This window comes from Garra rufa, chromosome 25 (assembly GCF_049309525.1).
Source record: "Garra rufa chromosome 25, GarRuf1.0, whole genome shotgun sequence".
Lineage (NCBI taxonomy): Eukaryota > Metazoa > Chordata > Actinopteri > Cypriniformes > Cyprinidae > Garra > Garra rufa.
The window spans coordinates 35,744,129-35,767,842 of NC_133385.1; the positions used below are offsets into that span (position 1 = coordinate 35,744,129).

Below are 23,714 nucleotides of genomic sequence, written 5' to 3' on the forward strand. Positions count from 1 at the left end.
GCATTTTTGTGCATTTGAACCCTTTCCAACAATGACTGTATGATTTTGAGATCCATCTTTTCACACTGAGGACAACTGAGGCACTCATATGCAACTATTACAGAGGGTTCAAACGCTCACTGATGCTCCAGAAGGAAAAAAAAAAACATGCATTAAGAGCTGGGGGTGAAAACTTTCAAACAGAATGGCTAAATATCTTTTCTTTTTCATTTGGTACTACCCTTCAGAAGCTAAAGAAGATACTTACATATTGCCCAGAAGACAGAAGTTAATTTTACCCTCATCTTCAAATTCAAAAGTTTTCACCCCCCAGCTCATAATGCGTTGTTTCTCCTTCTGGAGCATCAGTGAGCGTTTGAACCTTCTGTAATAGTTGCATATGAGTCCCTCAGTTGTCCTCAGTGTGACAAGATGGATCTCAAAATCATACAGTCATTGCTGGAAAGGGTTCAAATACACAAAAATACTGAAAAATGAATTTGTGGGACCTGAAGGATTTTTCTGAAGAACAGCGGATTCTACCTGTTCAGGACAAACAAGGGACTCATAAACAACTATCACTAAACAAAAAAAAAAAAAAACACAGCTGTGGATCATTCAGGTAACAACACAGTATTAAGAATCAAGTGTATGCAAACTTTTGAACAGGGTCATTTTTATAAATTCAACTATTATTTTCTCTTGTGGACTATATGCAAATGTTTTTATTGTGAAATATCTTATTAAGGGCAGTAATAAAAAAATAAGTACATGCATTTAGTATGATCCCTCTTATTTTGGTCAAATAATTAACATTTTGCAGATTCTGCAAGGTGTATGTAAACTTTGACTTCAACTGTATAATTCAATGGTTTTAAAATATTTTCTAAGAAAAATGTTTTTCACTTAACCCTTGTGCGTCCAAAAAAAATGTCCATGTCCAGAAACTGTCCAGAAAAATATGATTTATTAATATTTTTTCCACTTTCACTGATGTCGATTTTTTTGTCCATCTGTTGTATCCATAGATACCAAACATCCATTAATTTTCAGATTTGTAACCCTTTAAATGCTGGTTTGTTTGCATAATGCCACAGGTGTTTTGTTTTGTTTTTGTTTTTTGTTTTTGAAAAATGAAAAATATTAGTTAATTTTCATGTAATTTCCAATCTAGTTAAAAAATGGTAAAAATGTAAATTTTGAAGCCTTGCCGATAGAATGAATGCCTATTAACAAATATTGCGTCATTTTATAGTCAAATGGCCCTGGGTTAAAAAATTTAAGTTTTAATGTGTTTCAATGTGGACATTTTTGTGTGAGTATTTTTATGTAAAATTGATTTTTTTTTTTTTTTTTGAAGGAAATGAGTGTGAAATGTTAAAATTTCAATAAAAGTAAACACCTGAGCCAAATTGTATGCAGTTGGCATTAACACAGGCACACTTAGAACAAAAAAGCAAAACTGACAAAACAGACAAAAATCTCCATAAGGTCGCACAAGGGTTAAAAACTAAATACAAAAATGCATATCTTAAAATATTGTCCATTATTTAAAGTGAGATGCCACAAACAAGTACCACAATGCTATTTCAGTACATATACTTGTTGTATAAACAGCAACAAAATAATACATAACAACAACTAGGCTATTTTAACATACCTTGCCTGTGGTTATCACGGTTATGTTTTGTAAGGCTAACATGGCTGTGCTATTTAAATGTTTCCTATTTGTTTACATGCGAAGCTCCGCCTTCTGTCACGTAACCAGCGGAAGTTCAGAGCAAGACGTCAGATGCAGCGGAAACAGGTATGAGGGAGAGAAAGTGCCAGAAACAGCCAGAGAAACAGATCTAAACATGATATTTCAGAGTTTTGTTGAATCCAAGCAGATATCAAACTGATCGTCGAGCACGATGGGACGGATTTAAACACCGTCGGATGAGTTTACGACACTGTTTGTCGTGTTTTAATCATTACGCAGCTGAAGCAGATTAGCTTTCGTGCTAATGTTAAGAAATATGTTCTAGATATATATATGGGTTTGTTTCACGAATTGTAAGAGTTGAATTGCACTAGTCGTAATGAGGTTTAAACATGATGCATAACGATATATCGCCTTTTTGAGTTTGTTTAGAGTCAAAAATTAAGGACACGTAACGTTAGATACAACACACCACAGCACTGACTGTGTTTATTTTTATACAAACACAGCTTGTTTATTTAGGCTCCTAAAACAGTCCCTGATGTTTATTTGTATATAAGAGAAGTTTGTAAATTTGATTGTGATCTATAAAAGGACACCTGGTTTCTTCTGCACTGGGATTGGTAGAACAGATCAACATCCAGAGGAGGACAACTGCTTTTGTTTGGACATTTAACCCTGTGAAGTCGAAGTCGAAGCCGAGAAGCAGTCAGGATGCCTCTGCTGTTTCTGGAGCGCTTCCCCTGGCCTAGCTTACAGACATACACAGCCCTGAGCACGGTTCTCCTGGCTGGGACCATATTAAGTGCCTACACCACAGTCAGAGACTCAGAGTACTCCTCTGCACTGACAGGCGACGCACACAGCACATCTGATGAGGAGATCAAGCTGGATCAGCTGGACAACATTGGGAATGTGGCCACTAATGTGCTGCTGTATCTCATCACGGACAGTCTCTTCGTCTGGGTACGTGAGACCTGAATGTTGTCGTTTCAGAACCCACTAGGGTTGATCCATGCCTTTGTTAAAGAAGCTGTCATATGTCTACAGGTGATGGTGAACACAGCATGCTGCGTCCTCATGTTGATCGCTAAAGTGATCCAGTGCATTGTGTTTGGACCGCTGAGAGTCAGTGAGAAGCAGGTAGGAGTCATTTACGAGGAGCACGCTGTTGCAAATGACCGTAAATCATCCAACTGCATTACACTGCACTGCAAATGCTCTTTCTTGTTTCCAGCCAAAATATCTAAAAATTCTTAAATCATGAAGTAAATTTTTGTTCTTGTTTTCAGAAACAAAACAAGTAAAATTAAGTGCATTTTTGCTTGAAACAAGCAAAATAATCTGCCAATGGGGTAAGCAAAAATACTAATTGTTCTAAGCCAAAACTCGCTTAAAGGAGTAGATCACTTTCAGAACAAAAATTTCCAGATTATGTACTCACCCCCTTGTCATCCAAGATGTTCGTGTCTTTCTTTCTTCAGTCGTAAGGAAATTATGTTTCTTAAAGGAAAACATTTCAGGATTTCTCTCCATATAATAGACTTCTATGGGGCCCCCGAGTTTGAACTTCCAAAAAGCAGTTTCAAATGACTCTAAACGATCCCAGCCGAGGAAAGAAGGGTCGTATCTAGCAAAATAATTGGCTATTTTAAAAAAAAAAATACAATTTATATACTTTTTAACCTCAAATGCTTGCCTTGTCTAGCTCTGTGTAGAGATTAAAAAGTATAGAAATTGTAAATGTTTTTAGAAAATAACCAATTGTTTCACTATATAAGACCCTTCTTCCTCGGCTGGGGTCATTTAGAGTTCTTTGAAGCTGCATTTAAACTGCATTTTGGAAGTTCAAACTCAAGGGCACCATAGAAGTCTATTATATGGAGAGAAATCCTGAAATGTTTTCCTCAAAAAACATAATTTCTTTACGACTGAAGAAAGAAAGACATGAACATCTTTGATGACAAGGGGGTGAGTACATTATCTGGACATTTTTGTTCTGTTCTACTCCTTTAATTTGGACTTTTTTTCTGAAAACAAGACAATCATTTTTACTTGTCTAGAATTTTTTTTTTAGATATTTTGGCTGCAAACAAGACAAACAATCTTAAGTAAGAAAATCATGTTTTGCAGTGTAGACAATAAAATATGGTCTGCCTTTGTATGTTTGAATGAGAAAAACTGTAATAATGACATTACAGCATTCTTGACAACTGAAGTTATTTTGTAAGTTTCGTAAAAATGCATGTAGGCACTCTTCCATTATCATTGTGCCTTTTTTTTTAAGTTGAACTTGTTGTTTTTAATGGTTTTTCATTGACTGATGGCAATACCAATATCAGGATAAATGTTTATTCATATACACTACCAGTCAAAAGGTTTTTAATGTTTTAATGTCGTCTCTTCTGCTCTCAAAGCCTGCATTTATTTAATCCAAAGTACTGTTAAATTGTGAAATATTTTTACTATTTAAAATAACCGTTTTCTATTTGAATATTTTCTAAAAACTAATTTAATCCTGTGATCAAAACTGAATTTTCAGCATCATTACTGCAGTCTTCAGTGTCACATGATCCTTCAGATATCATTCTAATATACCGTTTTGTTGTTCAAGAAACATTTTTTATTATCATTATTATTATTATTATTAATATTTAAAACAGTTGAGTATTTTCTTTTTCAGGATACTTTGATGAATAGAAAGATCTAAAGATAAGCATTTATCTGAAATAAAATGCTTTTGTAACATATACACCATACCATTCAAAAGCTTGGAGTCACAGTAAATTATAGAAGACTTTTATTTAGCGAGGATGCTTTTAAATTAATCAAACATAACTCATAATGAAGATTTTGATTTCAGATGAATGTTGTTCTTCTGAACTTTCTGTGTATTAAAGAAACCTGAAAAAATTCTACTCAGCTCTTTTAAACATAATAATAAGAATAATAAATGTTTTTTGAGCAGCAAATCAAAATATTAGAATGATTTCTGAAGAATCAGTAAGAAGAGTAATGATGCTGGAAATTCAGCTTTGGAAACACAGGAATAAATTATTTAAAGGAATAAGTTATTTTTAACCCCTTAACTGTAACCCCCATTGTTGAAAATTCACGAGAAAGTGCACTATCCAAACTTAAATTATTAAATTTACTGTAAAGAAAATGTATTGTACTATTTTATTTTATATAAAATAAATGTTTTAGTATATATATACATATATATTAAATAGTAAAAAAAAAAAATGCAAAATTGCTGTAAAATTAAAGCTGTATGTCTATATAAGTTGATATAAAAAAATTTGCCTCATGCAATTTTGTTTAGGCGTTATACAAAAAAATATTACTAATGTTTTGTAATATGACACCCCCACTAAGGGAGAAAAAGGCAATGAAATAAAGACTTTTTGTGAGAGAGTCAGGACTCCTGTTATGATGTAGATTTGTTATAGACTCTTGGTGCACTCTTACACTCACACATGAATCTATTACTGTTCCTACATAATTTGTAACAAACAAACATACAATTAGGAGTCTTAGACCTTTCCAATGATATATAGTTTGTCATGATTACATTAGGATTTAATTAGAATATAGTGAAGTAAAGTGACAGTTAAGAGTTTTTTTTTTTTTTATTATTTATTTTAATTTGACTGAATTTACAAATACATGAAGGCTTGGTGAGCAGAAGAGACTTCTTTAAAAGCATTACAACCGTACTGTTCAAAAACTTTTGACTGGTAGTGTATTGTTGGTAGATTAAAAAAAATGAAAGGGGAAAAAATAACACTTCAAATCAGCGATGTACTTACCGGCAAAAGACTATAATCATTAAACACACATAAAGTATGACCGTTCAAAAAGTGGGGGTCAGTAAGATTTATTTATTGAAAGAAATTAATACTTTTAATCCACAAAGATGCATTACATTGATTATAAGCGTTCTATAATATAAGGCAGTTTTCAACATGGACAATAATCAGAAATGTTCCTAGAACAGCAAATCAGCATATTAGAATGATTTCTGAAGGATCGTGTGATCTTGTCACACCCCTATTAATGATTATTTAGATGGATAATATTTTTTTTCCCTGCATTTTTATTCAAATAAATGCAGCCTTGGTGAGTCTTTCAAAAACAATTATTGTTTTTAAATCTTACCGACCCCAAACTTTTGAACAGTTTTAAATATACAACATATAATTACTGTATGACATGCATTGAAGATTTCCACATTGTTTTCCACTGTGATAATATCTTAATGTTCATCTGTCCGACCAGCATCTGAAAGACAAGTTCTGGAACTTCATCTTCTACAAGTTCATCTTCATCTTCGGCGTGCTGAACGTGCAGCGGGTGGACGAGGTGGTGCTGTGGTGTCTGTGGTTCTCCATGCTCATCTTCCTTCATCTGATGGTGCAGCTCTGCAAAGACCGCTTTGAATATGTGAGCAAAACATCCAAACCACATCAATAAACACTAATGTAGTGGAAGCTTTTATTTATAGTAGTACTAATAGAAAACAAAATTAGTTCAGAAAGCTTTTAACTTTACATCATGACTGACTTTGATCATTTCCTGTTTTGAAAAACATTACCAGTTGCTTTAACTGTAAATGTAGTCCGAAAGGGTTAGCTCTTTGAAAAGCAAAATCTGAGTATGTTTTTTGGTTTGTTTGTCTGTTTGTTTGTTTTTTACAGTTAGGTTAATTACCTTTCACCATCTTTCCTTGCTGGCTTCCTTTCATACTTCCTTCATGTTTCCTTCCTTACTTCCTTTCCTACATCCTTCATTTACTTATTTATTCTTATTTAAACTCATTTTACCTCTCTAATTTACTCACTTCCTTACTGATTTCCTTCTTTCCCTACCCTTCTTGTTTCCTTATTCGCTTCCTTAATTAGTTTGTTTCCTTCCTCACTTCCTTTCTCTCATACATCCTGCTCTCTTCCATACTAATTTCCTTCTTTCTGTCCTCCATCCATACCACTGGTTTCTTTTATTATTATTTTTTCCTTCTTTATTTTCCTCTCCCATCCAGGCTTCCTTTCTTACTTCCCTATTTACTTCTTTCATGTTTTTCCCCTTATTTGTCTCATTCCTTTCCACCTTTCTTTTTTTTCTTACTTCCTACATAACTTTATTCCCTTCCTACTTCCTTCCTTCCGTCCTTCCCTCCTTCCCTCCTTCCTTCCTTCCTTTTTTTTCTTTTCCTGTCCTGTCCTTTCCTTTCTTCACTTGTTTGCTTCGTCTGTCATGTTTTCTTTCTTCTTTCCTTCCTTCCTCCCTTCCTTTTTTTCTTTCTTGCTTCCTTCTCTTTCTGCTTCTCTTCTTCCTCCACTCTTATTTTCGTCTTGCTTCTGTCATGTTTCCTTACTTCCTTTCTTTTTTCTTTATTGCTTTCTTCTCTTCCTACTCTATATTCTTCCTTCACTCTTCCTTTCCTGCACTTTCATTTACTTATTTATTCTGTCTCTCTAATTTACTCACTTCCTTACTGATTTCTTTCTTTCCCTCCTTCATCAATGCTACCCTTCTTGCTTCCTTACTTAATTAGTTTGTTTCCTTGTTTATTTTCTTTCCTTCCTGCCTTTAGTTTCCTTCCCTTCCTTCCATCCTTCTTTCCTTTACTTTTGTGTACTTCCTTCCTTGCTTGCTTCCATCCAACATGTTTCTGTCCTTCCTTCCTTTCCCTCCTTTTTTCTTTCTTGCTTCCTTCTCTTCCTGCTTATTCTCCTTCCTCCACTCTTCCTTTCCTTTTCCTTTCCTTCCTTACTTTACTTTTGTTTACTTCCTTCCTTGCTTGCTTCCATCTGTCATGTTTCCTTCCTTCCTTCCTTCCTTTCTTTTTTCTTTCTTGCTTCCTTCTTTTCCTGCTTTTTCTCCTTCCTCCACTCTTCCTGTCCTTTCCCTTCCTTTACTTTTGTTTACTTCCTTCCTTGCTTGCTTCGTCCATCATGTTTCTGTCCTTCCTTCCTTTCCTGCCTTTTTTTTTCTTTCTTGCTTCCTTCTCTTCCTGCTTTTTCTCCTTCCTCCACTCTTCCTTTCCTTTCTTTTCATTTCCTTCCTTCCTTCACTTTTGTTTACTTCCTTCCTTGCTTGCTTTCTTCTGTCATGTTACCTTTCTTCCTTTCTTTCTTGCTTTCTTCTCTTCCTGCTCTATATCCTTCCTTTCCTTTCATTTCATTTTGTTTACTGCCTTTATTGTTTGCTTCTGTCCATTGTTTCCTTCCTCCCCTCCTTTATTTTGCATTTAATCCTACTTTCTCTACTTTCTATCTCATTTATATCCCTTTTTCCCTTTCCTTCTTATCCATTTCCTTGCTTCCCCACTCTTTTTCCTTTTCTGTTCTTATTTACTCCCTACCTTCCTTACATTCTTCATTTTACCTTCCCTCACTCTATCCATCTCTCCTTCCTCCACCTTTCCATATTTTCTCATTCATTTATTTATATATTGTGTTATTCTTTCTTCCAGCTCTTGTTTTCTCCCACTACTCCGATGAGCAGTCATGTGCGAGTGTTGGCTCTGCTGGTGTCTGTTTTGACGTGCTGTGGCGGTCTAGCAGTGCTCTGCGCTCTAGTTGGCCATCATCACGGCATGCACACTGTTGCTTTCATGGCGGCTGAGGTAAGAGATACATAGATGCTAAATAGATTTGTTTTTCCCTCTTTGTTGATCTTAATTAACCCCAAACCTTCTCTCCTGTCTTTCAGTGTTTGCTGGTGACTGTGCGCACGGGACACGTCATCATACGGTGTGTGCTCTGTTAAAAATGCCATCAGATTTCATCATTGTAAGCGAGCAGAAGCATGAATCTGAAGGCTTTGATCTGTTATTTACAGGTATTCCATTCACTTGTGGGACCTGAACCATGAGGGTACCTGGGAGAACAAGAGCTCATATATCTACTACACAGACTTCATCATGGAGTTAGCAATCCTCAGCCTGGACCTGATGCATCACATCCATATGCTGGTGAGAGAAATACTCTTGAATAGACAAACAGGGTTACAAGAATGAGTGATCGTGGCTGTGTAACATTTATGTAATGCTATATCAATTTGGCCTTGTGGACTATTATTAGATTCCTGACATAATGTTCACTGATCCATCAGAAGCAGATTATGATTTGTGGCCCATCAGTCGCAAACATCCTCAAGTAAATATCAGTGCCATCCGTGAATTTTTTATTTTTTTCCTCTCCTCTCACATCTGCGTTTGATCTTCAGATGAGAGTTTTTGAATAATTCAGAGTGTCTTTATGATCATGTATTCTTGTTTCTCACTCCCTTGCAGCTCTTCGGGAACATCTGGTTGTCCATGGCTAGTCTTGTGATCTTTATGCAGCTGCGCTATCTCTTTCACGAGGTGCAGAGAAGAATTCGCCGCCATAAGAACTACTTGCGTGTTATCGACAATATGGAATCCAGGTGAGGAGCCTGATGCGTTTCAGACTTGCTAATAAAACAACTGCATTTTGACAGGAATTGAATTAAACTGCCCTCCAAAGGCAAAGTGCAGTAACTACACCAACGCCAACACATGTTGACACTCTCGTTACTCTGAAACAGGACAAAATTGAACCAGGAGATTTTGCCACAAGACAAAACAGTTGTCACAAAGTCCATTTTAAGCCTTAACTCAATTTTGACCAAATGTGTAGTTACTGCACTCTGCCTTTGGAAGGCAGTATATAGCACAACTGGTAAGTAAAGATGCTGAAGTAGATAACTTGTGGCGTGATGGGTAAAGCTTGTGGCTAGTAACCAGGACGTTTGCACAAGATGTCACCTTTGGCCTTTGAAAAGAGATTTTACTTTTGATAAGATGCATTGTATTAGTGTTGCATGATATAGTGGTACTAAAAAGGTATCACGATACCCTCAATTCTTAAGTGCATTAAGAGCTGTAATTTCTGAGTAAAAACATAGACGGAATGACGTTTTCAGCCTCTGCTGCCTCAATATATGAGCACATAAATACATGATCTCCAAAACTGTCACTTCATGAGCCTTTTACTGTTACTTTTGAGAAAAACCATTGTCACATCATATACAAACAGAAATATAAAGGTCTTCATAGCAACCTGTCAAAATAAAAGTTCTGTTTAATTTCACAGAAATATTACTTAATGTAAACGTAATGGTAGTGCCACAGCTACTAAATAAATATTATTAAAACAATATTTAAAGAATATTTACCTGAAAAAAAATTATCAGAATTTACCAGAAAATTCTAAATACACAAGTGTTTCTGAAAGAAAAGAAATATATAAACAATAATATAAAAAAATAATTCTTTATAAAATCTAATGAATTTTTACAAAATAATTAGTAATAAAATAAGTATTTTTTGAAATGAAATCCAGAAAATTAATGGAAAACAGATTCACAGAATTTGATTAAAATAAAACTAATAAAAAAATACAATTTATTCCATAGGGCTTTAAAAATATAATTTTTGTTAAATGTTTTAATAAATCCCTGATAAATTGTGTGGGGGGAAAAAATAGAATCCAGTAAAATTAAAACAGAAAAAAACGTAATTTGGAAAAAATAAGATGGATTTTGAAAAGAAATAAAATGGATTTTATAGGGACCCATTTATAAAATTTGTGTCTTTGTTTTATTGTATTTGTCTTTGAGTCTGTTAGTTGCATCTATGTTCTTATTATTAATAAGAAAGATAAAACTTTTCCTGTTGTTCTTTGTTCTAAGTGTTTTTTTGTTTTTTTTTGTTTTTTTTTAAGTTAAATTTTACATTCTTATTGTGTTTTTTTTTTTTTTTTTTTTGTCCTCTATTGGATTTTTGATGAAATAAACCATAATTTGAAAAGAAAAGGAAATTAGAATTAAGATTAAGAAAATTTGTTTGTTTGTTTAATTGTAGTTAAATTTTACATTGTTACTGTTTTTTTGTCCTCTATTGGATTTTTGATGAAGTAAACAATAAGAGGTGAACATATTTTTCAAAATAATTTATATTCACACCACAAAAGAGTTCTAAAATAAGCCTTAATGTGTATCATTTATTTGAATGTGTTACTCGGTGTATATTATGAATCAGAAGTGAGCCGAGCTGATAAAAACCAGACCTTGTCTGTTGACACCAACATCTCTCCTTGTGCGCAGGTTTGCTGTGGCAACGCCTGACGAGCTGATGGCTAATAACGATGATTGTGCCATCTGCTGGGATTCAATGACAACAGCACGCAAGCTGCCCTGTGGCCATCTTTTCCATAAGTGAGCAATAACCAGAAATTGTCTCTCTTAGCAGTCTAGTGTTATAATATTTAAAACCTATTAATCTGACCATTAATTATGTCCAGTTCCTGTCTGCGCTCTTGGCTGGAGCAGGACACTTCCTGTCCCACGTGCCGCATGTCACTAAACATTAATGAAGGCGGGAGAGAGAGAGAAGAGGGCCAGAGAGTGCCGCTGGATGATAACATGCCTGCTGGGCCAGGAACAGAGGCCCGACCGCACATCAACCAGCATAATCACTTCTTCCACTTTGATGGTGAGGTGTTTCTTTACATATTCACCCTAAACCCAGACCATTTAAAGTGGCTTGTGCCTATTCACTGAGAAAGTCAGTACACTCTGATAAATAAGAGTGTACAAAGGTTAGCCAATCATAGCAGAGGACATTTACATATTGAAGTCCTATTGGTACAATAGCAGACAGCCTGTTGAAATAGTTCACTCAAAAGCACTCAAAGTCTTCAGTCCCTCATGCAGTGTTAATTTTGACATCGAATTTTGATTTAGTCTTATATAATTGGTAGTTATATTAGTGAAATCTGTTGACTTTAGCAATATTTGTTGCATTGTGTGCCAATGGTGACCATTAAAAAATGGGGAAACAGCACTTTTCAAGTTTTTCTCCAAAGTTTGCATGCCTGTAACTCAAGAAGTATTAAAGATAATTGAATGCCCTTTTAGATGTTGGGTCTTAACAAACTTTTATTCCTTTGGTCCAATCCTTGTTGTATTATGTGGCAATAGTGAAATTCAAAAATGACCATAGGAAAGGACCAAAAGGTTTGTTAAGACCCAATATCTAAAAGGAATATAGTTAAAAAGTGTATTTCTTAAGGTTATATTTTCTTGCAAAATTGGAAAAGAGAAGGAAATTAGTTTTTGTTTTGATTTTAATTGTAATCAGATTTCACGTTATTGCTGTTTTTTTTTTTTTGTTTCCTCTCTTGCATTTTTGATCAAATAAACCAAAAGGTGAGCATAAGAGACTTATTTAAAAATATCTTACTAAAAACCTATTATTTATTTATTTGTTTGTTTGTATGCAGTTGGACTCAGACAGGATTATTTTTATTACTATATTAGAGAACATTGTGCTTAACTGTCGAAATAATTATTTTCTACAGTGCAGAAAAGTCTTCATGTGTATCAGATATTTAATTGTGTTATTCGATGTACAGGTCCTTTTCAAAAAATTAGCATATTGTGATAAAGTTCATTATTTTCTGTAATGTACTGATAAACATTAGACTTTCATATATTTTAGATTCATTACAACACAACTGAAGTAGTTCAAGCCTTTTATTGTTTTAATATTGATGATTTTGGCATACAGCTCATGAAAACCCAAAATTCCTCAAAAAATTAGCATATTTCATCCGACCAATAAAAGAAAAGTGTTTTTTAATACAAAAAAAGTCAACCTTCAAATAATTATGTTCAGTTATGCACTCAATACTTGGTCTGGAATCCTTTTGCAGAAATGACTGCTTCAATGCGGCGTGGCATGGAGGCAATCAGCCTGTGGCACTGCTGAGGTGTTATGGAGGCCCAGGATGCTTCGATAGCGGCCTTAAGCTCATCCAGAGTGTTGGGTCTTGCGTCTCTCAACTTTCTCTTCACAATATCCCACAGATTCTCTATGGGGTTCAGGTCAGGAGAGTTGGCAGGCCAATTGAGCACAGTAATACCATGGTCAGTAAACCATTTACCAGTAGTTTTGGCACTGTGAGCAGGTGCCAGGTCGTGCTGAAAAATGAAATCTTCATCTCCATAAAGCTTTTCAGCAGATGGAAGCATGAAGTGCTCCAAAATCTCCTGATAGCTAGCTGCATTGACCCTGCCCTTGATAAAACACAGTGGACCAACACCAGCAGCTGACATGGCACCCCAGACCATCACTGACTGTGGGTACTTGACACTGGACTTCAGGCATTTTGGCATTTCCCTCTCCCCAGTCTTCCTCCAGACTCTGGCACCTTGATTTCCGAATGACATGCATAATTTGCTTTCATCCGAAAAAAGTACTTTGGACCACTGAGCAACAGTCCAGTGCTGCTTCTCTGTAGCCCAGCTCAGGCGCTTCTGCTGCTGTTTCTGGTTCAAAAGTGGCTTGACCTGGGGAATGCGGCACCTGTAGCCCATTTCCTGCACACGCCTGTACACGGTGGCTCTGGATGTTTCTACTCCAGACTCAGTCCACTGCTTCCGCAGGTCCCCCAAGGTCTGGAATCGGTCCTTCTCCACAATCTTCCTCAGGGTCCGGTCACCTCTTCTCGTTGTGCAGCGTTTTCTGCCACACTTTTTCCTTCCCACAGACTTCCCACTGAGGTGCCTTGATACAGCACTCTGGGAACAGCCTATTCGTTCAGAAATTTCTTTCTGTGTCTTACCCTCTTGCTTGAGGGTGTCAATGATGGCCTTCTGGACAGCAGTCAGGTCGGCAGTCTTACCCATGATTGCGGTTTTGAGTAATGAACCAGGCTGGGAGTTTTTAAAAGCCTCAGGAATCTTTTGCAGGTGTTTAGAGTTAATTAGTTGATTCAGATGATTAGGTTAATAGCTCGTTTAGAGAACCTTTTCATGATATGCTAATTTTTTGAGATAGGAATTTTGGGTTTTCATGAGCTGTATGCCAAAATCATCAATATTAAAACAATAAAAGGCTTGAACTACTTCAGTTGTGTGTAATTAATCTAAAATATATGAAAGTCGAATGTTTATCAGTACACTACAGAAAATAATGAACTTTATCACAATATGCAAATTTTTTGAAAAGGACCTGTATATTATGAATCAGAAGACTAACTTCCTAACCATGCAGCAGATTCGTTCTGAATGAATCTCTTCCCAAATCATCCCTCCTTAACATTATTGGCTAGTTTTTTATTTGTTGATTTGTTGATCTTAGTTTTTGTCATGAGTTTAATTTTATTTTCTCATTTTCGTCTGTGAAATTTTTTTTTTGTTGATTGGAAATTATTTGTCGATGAAATTAACACTGCACTCATGTAAATCTAAAATCCTGTATGACTGCACAAAAGTGAAGAATATGACCAATGTTTAATATTATTATGAAGATTTGAAGAAGCCCCTGAAACAACCGGCGTATGGTAATTAAAGCATCATGTGATATATTAATCTCCACTTGTACACCCTCAGGGTCCCGGATTGCCAGTTGGCTGCCAAGTTTCTCTGTAGAGGTCATGCACACCACCAACATCCTTGGTATCGCACAGGCCAACAACTCTCAGCTCAATGCCATGGTGAGTCCTTCTGCTGGCACCCAACATGTTTACAAGCAGCCTCATCTGTTCCCCACATGTTTCCATGTTACAAACCTGGCTTTCCTTGGATTCCACAGGCCCATCAGATCCAGGAAATGTTTCCACAGGTCCCTTACCATCTGATCCTGCAGGATTTGCAGCTCACACGCTCAGTTGAGGTCACCACTGATAACATCCTGGAGGGCAGGATACAGGTGCCTTTCCCAACACAGGTGAGGTTAACACCTCTACCGGAAGGTGTTTATTTCGGCTGAAATCATATGTTGTTTGCATAAAAACAACAAAAACACTACTAATTTGAAAGAATATTTCTCTCTTCTAGCCTGTGGAGCGCACACCTATACAGGTAAACACCTCTTCGGAAGATTCAGCAGGTGCCAGCAGCAGTTCAGAGGTCGCTGCCCCTGAGGTGGAAGACTTTGAGGTGAGGGGGAGCCGCTTTTCCAAGTCCGCAGATGAGAGACAGAGAATGCTGATGCAGAGGAAGGAGGAGCTACTCCAAAGAGCTCGCAGGTGAGTCTTCCCTTTAACTTCTTAACATTTCTGAGCTGAACAGCTTATACTGCTTTGCTCTAATTTGCAAAAAAAACTATTAAGCCATATTATTGCATTTTGCCCCCTAGGGGCAGTTGCACAGAACTTTCAAATGTATGTGCAGTAGTTTTGAATTGGTTTATTTACCATAGTTCAATGGAAGTATGAATATTAGAGCTGCCCCCTAATAGTTGACTAACTGTTAGTCGATGAGAAGAGGCTTGGTTGTCACGTAGTTACTAGTCACTTAGTCGCAGAAAAAAAAAATGTATCTACAGGAAGTGGTGAAGTCACGCAGTCTGTAGGCGCGGTTCACAGATTTGTGCAAAACTTTGGCGATATTTTATTAATCTTGATTAAAATGTATTGCCAAATGACGGTGTTTCCATTAACCGATGTTATGCGAATATTTTTCCTCTCACAATAAGTCATGGCAAAAGAGTTTTGTGGGATTTTGGCTATTTTTAATCAAATGTCACCTATAAATGCGAAAAAAAAAACATTTCCATTGGAAACCACCTCATGTGAGTGTAAACACTTTATTGCGATATATGCTCGTTTTTGCACAATTGACGAGTTTCAATTTGCGCAATTTAAGGGATAATGGAAACGCAACTTGTGGCAGACAGATCGTTAACGGCTGGTCTATGTGGGAATACATTGGGCAGGACATCCAAACGCTCACCTATCATTCATTCATTCAATATGTACAATATGTTGAAGTCAACGTTTACATACACCTTACAGAATCTGCAAAATGTTAATTATTTTACCAAAATAAGAGGGATCATACAAAAAGCATGTTATTTTTTATTTCGTACTGTCCTGAATACGATATTTCACATAAAATACATTTACATAAAGTCCACAAGAGAAAACAATGACCCCGTTCAAAAGTTTACATACACTTGATTCTCTGAATGATCCATATAGTTGTTCATGAGTCCCTTGTTTGTTCTGAACAGTTAAACTGCCCGCTGTTCTTGAGAAAAACCTTCAGGTCCCACAAATTATTTGGTTTTCCAGCATTTTTGTGTATTCGAACCCTTTCCAGGAATGACTGTATGATTTTGAGATCCATCTTTTCACACTGAGGACAACTGAGAGACTCATATGCAACGATTACAGAAGGTTCAAACACTCACTGATGCTCCAGAAGGAAACACAATGGTGAAAACTTGAAGAATTTAACTTGTTTTGTCTTCTGGGGAACATGTAAATATCTTCTGTAGCTTCTGAAGGGCAGCATTAAATGAAAAAAATATTATATTTAGGCAAAATAAGAAAAAAGTACACATCATTCTGTTCAAAAGTTTACACCCTTGGCTCTTAATGAAGAAACTGCCTGCTGTTTTTGAAGAACAGTGGGCAGTTTAACTGTTCAGGACAAACAATGGACTCATGAACCTATATGCGCTGTGGATCATTCAGATAACAACACAGTATTAAGAATCAAGTGTATGTAAAATTGTCATTTTTGTAAATGCAACTATTATTTTTTCTTGTTCTCTTGTTGTTTATCTTGTAAAATAATTAACATTTTGTAGATTCTGCAAGGTGTATGTAAACCTTTGACTTCAACTGTAAGTAGTAGTATTCAAGTGTCTGTGTGGAGTGTGGAAGCTAAACAGTAGCACACTTATTGCATGACAAATGGAGATGCCGGTGCGGTCATTTGCTCTTAAAATACTCCATCATTTTTGGTCATACTGATAAGAGTAATACACCTTTCAAATCTGTAAAGACTCTATTTGTGTGAACTCAAAATAACAACAAAACATTGCGCTTTTGTAAAATAATGAAAGCAAACTGGATGTACTTTCTGCCTGCTTGGTCTCTGAAACTGAGTGTGTCAAAATAAATAAATAAACGAAACACTGTGAATACTTGCTTTACAGACATGAAAATATATATAGAGAGAGCAAAATGTCTAATTTAAAATGAATCAATTCAAATGGAGAACAGATATATTCTCAGATTATGTAATCCGTATGAAACATGCATACAGGCGCATCACTACTGCGGAGGTGACGAGTCATATGATTTAAGTGGTTTATTAATATACGTGTGATTAGTCGAGTAATCCCTCAAAATTAACGACTACTAGTCAACCAGAAAAAACTATATTATATTATAGTGTTGGGGCTAACACTTTACAAGTAACACGAGTTATATAATCAGATTACTTTTTTTTAAGTAACTAGTAAAGTAACACATTACTTTTTCAAATAAGTAACATCAGTTACTTTGTTTTCTAATTTATTGACTGAAGGCTCTCATGTCACCATGTTGAAATTTATCTCACTCACAAAAAAGCAGATCCAGTATTCCTCAATATGAATAAAAACACTAAAATACAACTTAGAATAAGACGCCTGCAATATGTTGCATACAAATTGTCTTTGTGTATTTAATCCCATCTTATTAACTTTGCTGCTGACCTTCGATGATCTAATTCAGTTATACTAAAAAGCAAAAATTACTCAAGATAAACTAACATTTGTTCTTCTCTTTTGATTGAGAACTTTATTCTCCTGGGGTTTACTGTACAGACGTGAATTTACCTTTATTTCAGCCTGAGGCTTTTGGTGTGAAAGGGTTTTTAACATTTGCCAAAAATAAAACTTTTTATATTAAAAACAAACAAGCAAGCCCTGCCTAGATTTAAAAAGCAAAGCAAATGTAGCGTAACATTACTTTCTTAGTTAACATTACGTAACTAAGAACGTAATTAGTTACTTTTTTAGGGAGTAACGCAATATTGTAATGCATTACTTTTAAAAGTAAGTTTTCCCAAAAGTAAGTTTTTTTGTTGTTGTTGTTGTTAATAGAAATAGTGTTTGAAGAATAACATTTCAGTGTGAAATTTCTAGTAAATCTTATCTGATTGGATTGCGTTACATTCAGGTGGTCACAGCAGTAGAAGTTCAAACACTTTAAGACAAACAAAGCTTACATCGAATTCTGCATATGCATATAGTCCATGCAGCACTGGTACTACTCTGTTTAAAATAAATGACTTACAGTCAGTAATATGTCAGAGATAGTGAAAAGCTTTACAATATCTTCAGTTATCAATTGGAGTGCCCCAAGGCTTTGTTTTAGGTCCGGTTAAATTTTAGTATAACCCTCTGTTCTCTCTTTGTTAGGCGTTATCTCCACAAAAAACCTGATGAAGTAGATGTGTTTTCTGCTTCTGCCGCCGATATTGATGATACCATGCCCTCCATGGAGGATGAAGACTCCGATTCAGTAACCTTGAGACGCAGAAGACTGGCGGCCGCAGCCGAGAGACGCATTCAGAGGCAGGAGCCTCCCCCGTTTTGAGTCGAGCAAAAACATGCATGATGCGCCTGTGGTACAGCCATGCCGTCATACAATTCTGGGCTGATCAATGCACATCTGTGCTAGATGCAACTATATGTGTACCCATCAAACATTTCACTTCATTAACTATAGTAAAAATTTTGTCAAGCATCGAATAAAAGTAAAAGACACATGCATCTTTCATTCATGTGTCTTCCATAAACATTTTTAAACTATTAGTACCTGAACAAGAGCATGGTTTGGACAGATGTTCGTATTCATAAAAGTTTTGGTTCCGGAGTTTGTTTTCATTTTAGAAATGTTGCATTTCTTAAACGTCTGTACGATTCACACAATTTTAACGATATTACGTTGCATACTAACAGTTCAACTCTAGAGCTTGAGCAACAAACATCATGCTGTGTTGTGAATTTTGAGTTTTTCGTTCGCCAGCGAATATCCACACAATTTTGCTGCTATTTAGCATCTGCCTTTAAGTCGATTTGGTTGGCTCATGCGCTCAAAATAGACAATCTTGTGAGTTTGAGCTCTCTCATATGCTTACAATACCATCCCAGCATTTTAGAGTCTCCAAAGACCATGGCATAGATCCTCGTGTCTGTTCTTGCATTGTTGTGACAGCTAATTGGTTTATTTAGTCATTAAGTCACATGATCTTGTTTCTCTAGTGTTGACATTAAACAATAGACATCCTTTATATTTGATTTCTCACATTCTGAACTTGTACTGATTATGGTAAGCCATTTTAGCCTAAAATATACTAAGCGTTACTCGTCGCAATTGCATTATTACTAGTAACAATGCCAATTACAGAGCTCTCTAATTTAATTATTGCTAGTAACAATTACAGCTACAGAACTGTTGAATTCAATTATTACTAGTAACAATTCCATTTACACAGCTCTCAAATTCAATTATTACTAGTAACAATTGCAATTACAGAGCTCTCGAATTCAGTTATTACTAGTAACAGTTCCAGTTCCAGTACTCTCGAATTCAATTATTACTAGTAACCATTTCAGTTAGAGCTCTCAAATTCAATTCCTACTAGTAACAATTCCAGTTACAGAACTCTCGAAATTCAATTATTACTAGTAACAATTCCAGTTACATAACTCTCGAATTCAATTATTACTAGTAACAGTTCCAGTTACAGAACTCTCGAATTCAATTATTACTAGTAACAGTTACAGTTACAGAACTCTCGAATTCAATTATTACTAGTAACCATTTAAGTTAGAGCTCTTGAATTCAATTATTACTAGTAACAGTTCCAGTTCCAGTACTCTCGAATTCAATTATTACTAGTAACAATTCCAGTTACATAACTCTCAAATTCAATTATTACTAGTAACAGTTCCAGTTACAGAACTCTCGAATTCAATTATTACTAGTAACAGTTCCAGTTACAGAACTCTCAGATTCAATTATTACTAGTAACAATTCCAGTTAGAGCTCTCAAATTCAATTATTACTAGTAACAGTTCCAGTTACAGAACTCTCGAATTCAATTATTACTAGTAACCATTTAAGTTAGAGCTCTCGAATTCAATTATTACTAGTAACAATTCCAGTTACATAACTCTCAAATTCAATTATTACTAGTAACAGTTCCAGTAACAGAACTCTCGAATTCAATTATTACTAGTAACAATTCCAGTTAGAGCTCTCAAATTCAATTATTACTAGTAACAATTCCAGTTAGAGCTCTCAAATTCAATTATTACTAGTAACAGTTCCAGTAACAGAACTCTCAAATTCAGTTATTACTAGTAACAATTCCAGTTAGAGCTCTCAAATTCAATTATTACTAGTAACAGTTCCAGTTACAGAACTCTCGAATTCAATTATTACTGGTAACAATTCCAGTTACATAACTCTCAAATTCAATTATTTACTAGTAACAATTCCAGTTACATAACTCTCGAATTCAATTATTACTAGTAACCATTTCAGTTAGAGCTCTCAAATTCAATTATTACTAGTAACAGTTCCAGTTACAGAACTCTCGAATTCAATTATTACTAGTAACAGTTCCAGTTACATAACTCTCGAATTCAATTATTACAAGTAACAATTCCAGTTACATAACTCTCGAATTCAATTATTACTAGTAACAATTCCAGTTACATAACTCTCGAATTCAATTATTACTAGTAACAATTCCAGTTAGAGCTCTCAAATTCAATTATTACAAGTAACAGTTCTAGTTACAGAACTCTCGAATTCAATTATTACTAGTAACCATTTAAGTTAGAGCTCTCAAATTCAATTATTACTAGTAACAATTCCAGTTACATAACTCTCGAATTCAATTATTACTAGTAACAATTCCAGTTACATAACTCTCGAATTCAATTATTACTAGTAACAATTCCAGTTAGAGCTCTCAAATTCAATTATTACTAGTAACAGTTCTAGTTACAGAACTCTCGAATTCAATTATTACTAGTAACCATTTAAGTTAGAGCTCTCAAATTCAATTATTACTAGTAACAATTCCAGTTACATAACTCTCGAATTCAATTATTACTAGTAACAATTCCAGTTACATAACTCTCGAATTCAATTACTAGTAACAATTCCAGTTAGAGCTCTCAAATTCAATTATTACTAGTAACAGTTCTAGTTACAGAACTCTCGAATTCAATTATTACTAGTAACCATTTAAGTTAGAGCTCTCGAATTCAATTATTACTAGTAACAATTCCAGTTACATAACTCTCGAATTCAATTATTACTAGTAACAATTCCAGTTAGAGCTCTCAAATTCAATTATTACTAGTAACCATTTAAGTTAGAGCTCTCGAATTCAATTATTACTAGTAACAATTCCAGTTACAGAACTCTCGAATTCAATTATTACTAGTAACCATTTAAGTTAGAGCTCTCGAATTCAATTATTACTAGTAACAATTCCAGTTACATAACTCTCGAATTCAATTATTACTAGTAACAATTCCAGTTAGAGCTCTCAAATTCAATTATTACTAGTAACAATTCCAGTTACATAACTCTCGAATTCAATTATTACTAGTAACAATTCCAGTTAGAGCTCTCAAATTCAATTATTACTAGTAACAGTTCCAGTTACAGAACTCTCAAATTCAATTATTACTAGTAGCCATTTCAGTTAGAGCTCTCAAATTCAATTATTACTAGTAACAGTTCCAGTTACAGAACTCTCGAATTCAATTATTACTAGTAACCATTTCAGTTAGAGCTCTCGAATTCAAGTATTACTAGTAACAATTCCAGTTACATAACTCTCGAATTCAATTATTACTAGTAACAATTCCAGTTAGAGCTCTCAAATTAAATTCTTACTAGTAACAATTCCAGTTACATAACTCTCGAATTCAATTATTACTAGTAACAATTCCAGTTACATAACTCTCGAATTCAATTATTACTAGTAACAATTCCAGTTACATAACTCTCGAATTCAATTATTACTAGTAACAATTCCAGTTAGAGCTCTCAAATTCAATTATTACTAGTAACAGTTCCAGTTACAGAACTCTCAAATTCAATTACTAGTAACCATTTCAGTTAGAGCTCTCAAATTCAATTATTACTAGTAACAGTTCCAGTTACAGAACTCTCAAATTCAATTATTACTAGTAACCATTTCAGTTAGAGCTCTCGAATTCAATTATTACTAGTAACAATTCCAGTTACAGAACTCTCGAATTCAATTATTACTAGTAACAATTCCAGTTAGAGCTCTCAAATTCAATTCTTACTAGTAACAATTCCAGTTACAGAACTCTCAAATTCAATTATTACTAGTAACAATTCTGATTAGAGAGCTCTCTAATCCAGATTAAAGATGTGTTTAATTGCAGAGCTTTGTAATTGAATTAAAGAGCTCTCTAATTCAGTTCTTACTAGTAACAGCTGAATTAGAGAGCTCTCTAAATATAAGTCTTACTAGTAAAAACTGAATTGTAGCTCTGTAATTGTAATTGTTACTAGTAATAATTCAATTGTAGAGCTCTCTTAATTGATATTCTTACTAGTAAAAATTCTGTTGTGGAGCTTTAATTTTATTTTTAATTTAAAATGAATGGAAGTCAATGGAGACACATGACTAGTTAAAATTGATTTAGAGAGCTCTCTAATTGTAATTGTTACTAGTAAAAATGTATTTAAAAAGCTCTCTAATTGGCATTGTTACTAGTACGAATTGGATTATAGAGCTCTCTAAGTGAATAGTCACTAGTGAAAATGCATTTACGACGAGTAACGCTTAGTGTATTTTAGGCTAAAATGGCTTGCCATATACTGATGGTTGTATAGAGAGGAAATGTTTCAGTTCCTCTCTGTTTTATATGGATGTTCAACAATGTCCTATTTTATAAAACCTTAAATCGGTTGAAATGAAATGGAGCATCTACCCTGACGTCCTTTTCATTGAGTTATTGAAACATAACACAATTATGATCAATAGGTCAGTTTTGTAGCTTTTTCGTCAGCGTTTTATTCTGTTTGTATTTGAATGGTTTTAAAGACTTTTATTACTTAGCGTACTAATGCCTATAAATGCTTGTTTTTTTACTAGCCCATAGCATTCGTAATGCATTTTCACAGGATAATTTGGCATGGACGCTGCAAAGCGATTCATAACCTCGCATGTTGAGTTTGAAGTGAACAAGCTTTTCATGTAATCGCACGTGACTTTTAATTTGAGGCATTTGCCTTTTGTTAAACTACCGTAGTCTCAAATTCACATCATGGCCACTTATACAGATACTGATTGGCTTCACAGCCTGTTTGTTGACCTCAAAAAAGACGTACATCTTCAGAATTGTCTCTGATGTTTTACACTGTGAATCTATTCTATCAAATATTTGTAGCGTCGCACATGAATGTTTTGATCTCTCTTTCTGTATTTTTTTTTTTTTTTTTTTTTTTAACCGTCTTTTTCTATGCATGAAATCACTGACTGTTTGTGTTGGTATTTATTTCCTGATCAACTTTCCCAAAGACTCTCCTAGTGATTTGTTTTAATGAAGCTGGTTATTGTGATCGTAATGGCCGCAGGTCAATGTAAAATGTGTTTGTTTTGGTTGCACCGATGCACCTTTAACAGTATTTCTTTAAAAGTGTATTATGGAAATATCCACTGGAATGATTCAGATACTAATACATAATTTGATGGGTGGTTGGGCCGTTAACTGGAAAAAAAAAAGGGGAAGCGTTGGATTGCTTTATGTACACAATTCATTCATTTGTGCCTCAAATCTACAGTGGATCGATACTAGTTTGATTTGTGTAAATACTTTTGTAATAAAGATTGTAAAATACATGTGAAATGACCCTGTACAAAATAAAAGTCACAGCTGCTTTAGAAGCTTTTACCCACATTTCCAAGTGTCCTGGTGTTTTTTTTTTTTTTTTTCTGTTGAGAATAAAAATACGAAGAACATATAAAAGCATTACAGGTGGAGACCGTTCTGATGTTGCACTGGCTGGAGGAAAAATACTGCAACTTTAGTTCATAACACTACACATATTTACTTCACAGTGACTAATTTTCATATATCATATTAAATACACAGCAGTCAAAACTAAATAAAAATGTTTAAGGCAAGACACTGCAGGTGAATAGGGTAAAA

The 23,714-nt window shown here is 34.8% G+C and overlaps 1 protein-coding gene across 1 annotated transcript; it reads left to right on the plus strand.

Moving 5' to 3' along the window:
• The first annotated feature begins 1,803 nt into the window (after window positions 1-1,803).
• On the plus strand, window positions 1,804-23,462 carry amfra (autocrine motility factor receptor a). Its single transcript, XM_073831915.1, has 13 exons — window positions 1,804-2,647; window positions 2,732-2,824; window positions 5,963-6,127; window positions 8,160-8,312; window positions 8,399-8,439; window positions 8,528-8,660; window positions 8,982-9,115; window positions 10,817-10,927; window positions 11,014-11,204; window positions 14,108-14,211; window positions 14,310-14,444; window positions 14,555-14,745; window positions 17,916-23,462. Exons 1-13 carry the CDS (start codon window positions 2,396-2,398, stop codon window positions 18,091-18,093), a joined length of 1,881 nt encoding a protein of 626 aa, XP_073688016.1. The 5' UTR covers window positions 1,804-2,395; the 3' UTR covers window positions 18,094-23,462.
• Window positions 23,463-23,714: the final 252 nt, after the last annotated feature.

Coding starts and splice junctions, on each gene's coding strand:
- amfra (XM_073831915.1), top strand. CDS start 2,396: ATGCCTCTGCTGTTTCTGGAGCGCTTCCCCTGGCCTAGCTTACAGACA. Junction 2,825..5,962: donor TGAGAGTCAGTGAGAAGCAG/GTAGGAGTCATT, acceptor CTGTCCGACCAG/CATCTGAAAGACAAGTTCTG. Junction 14,212..14,309: donor ACTCTCAGCTCAATGCCATG/GTGAGTCCTTCT, acceptor TGGATTCCACAG/GCCCATCAGATCCAGGAAAT.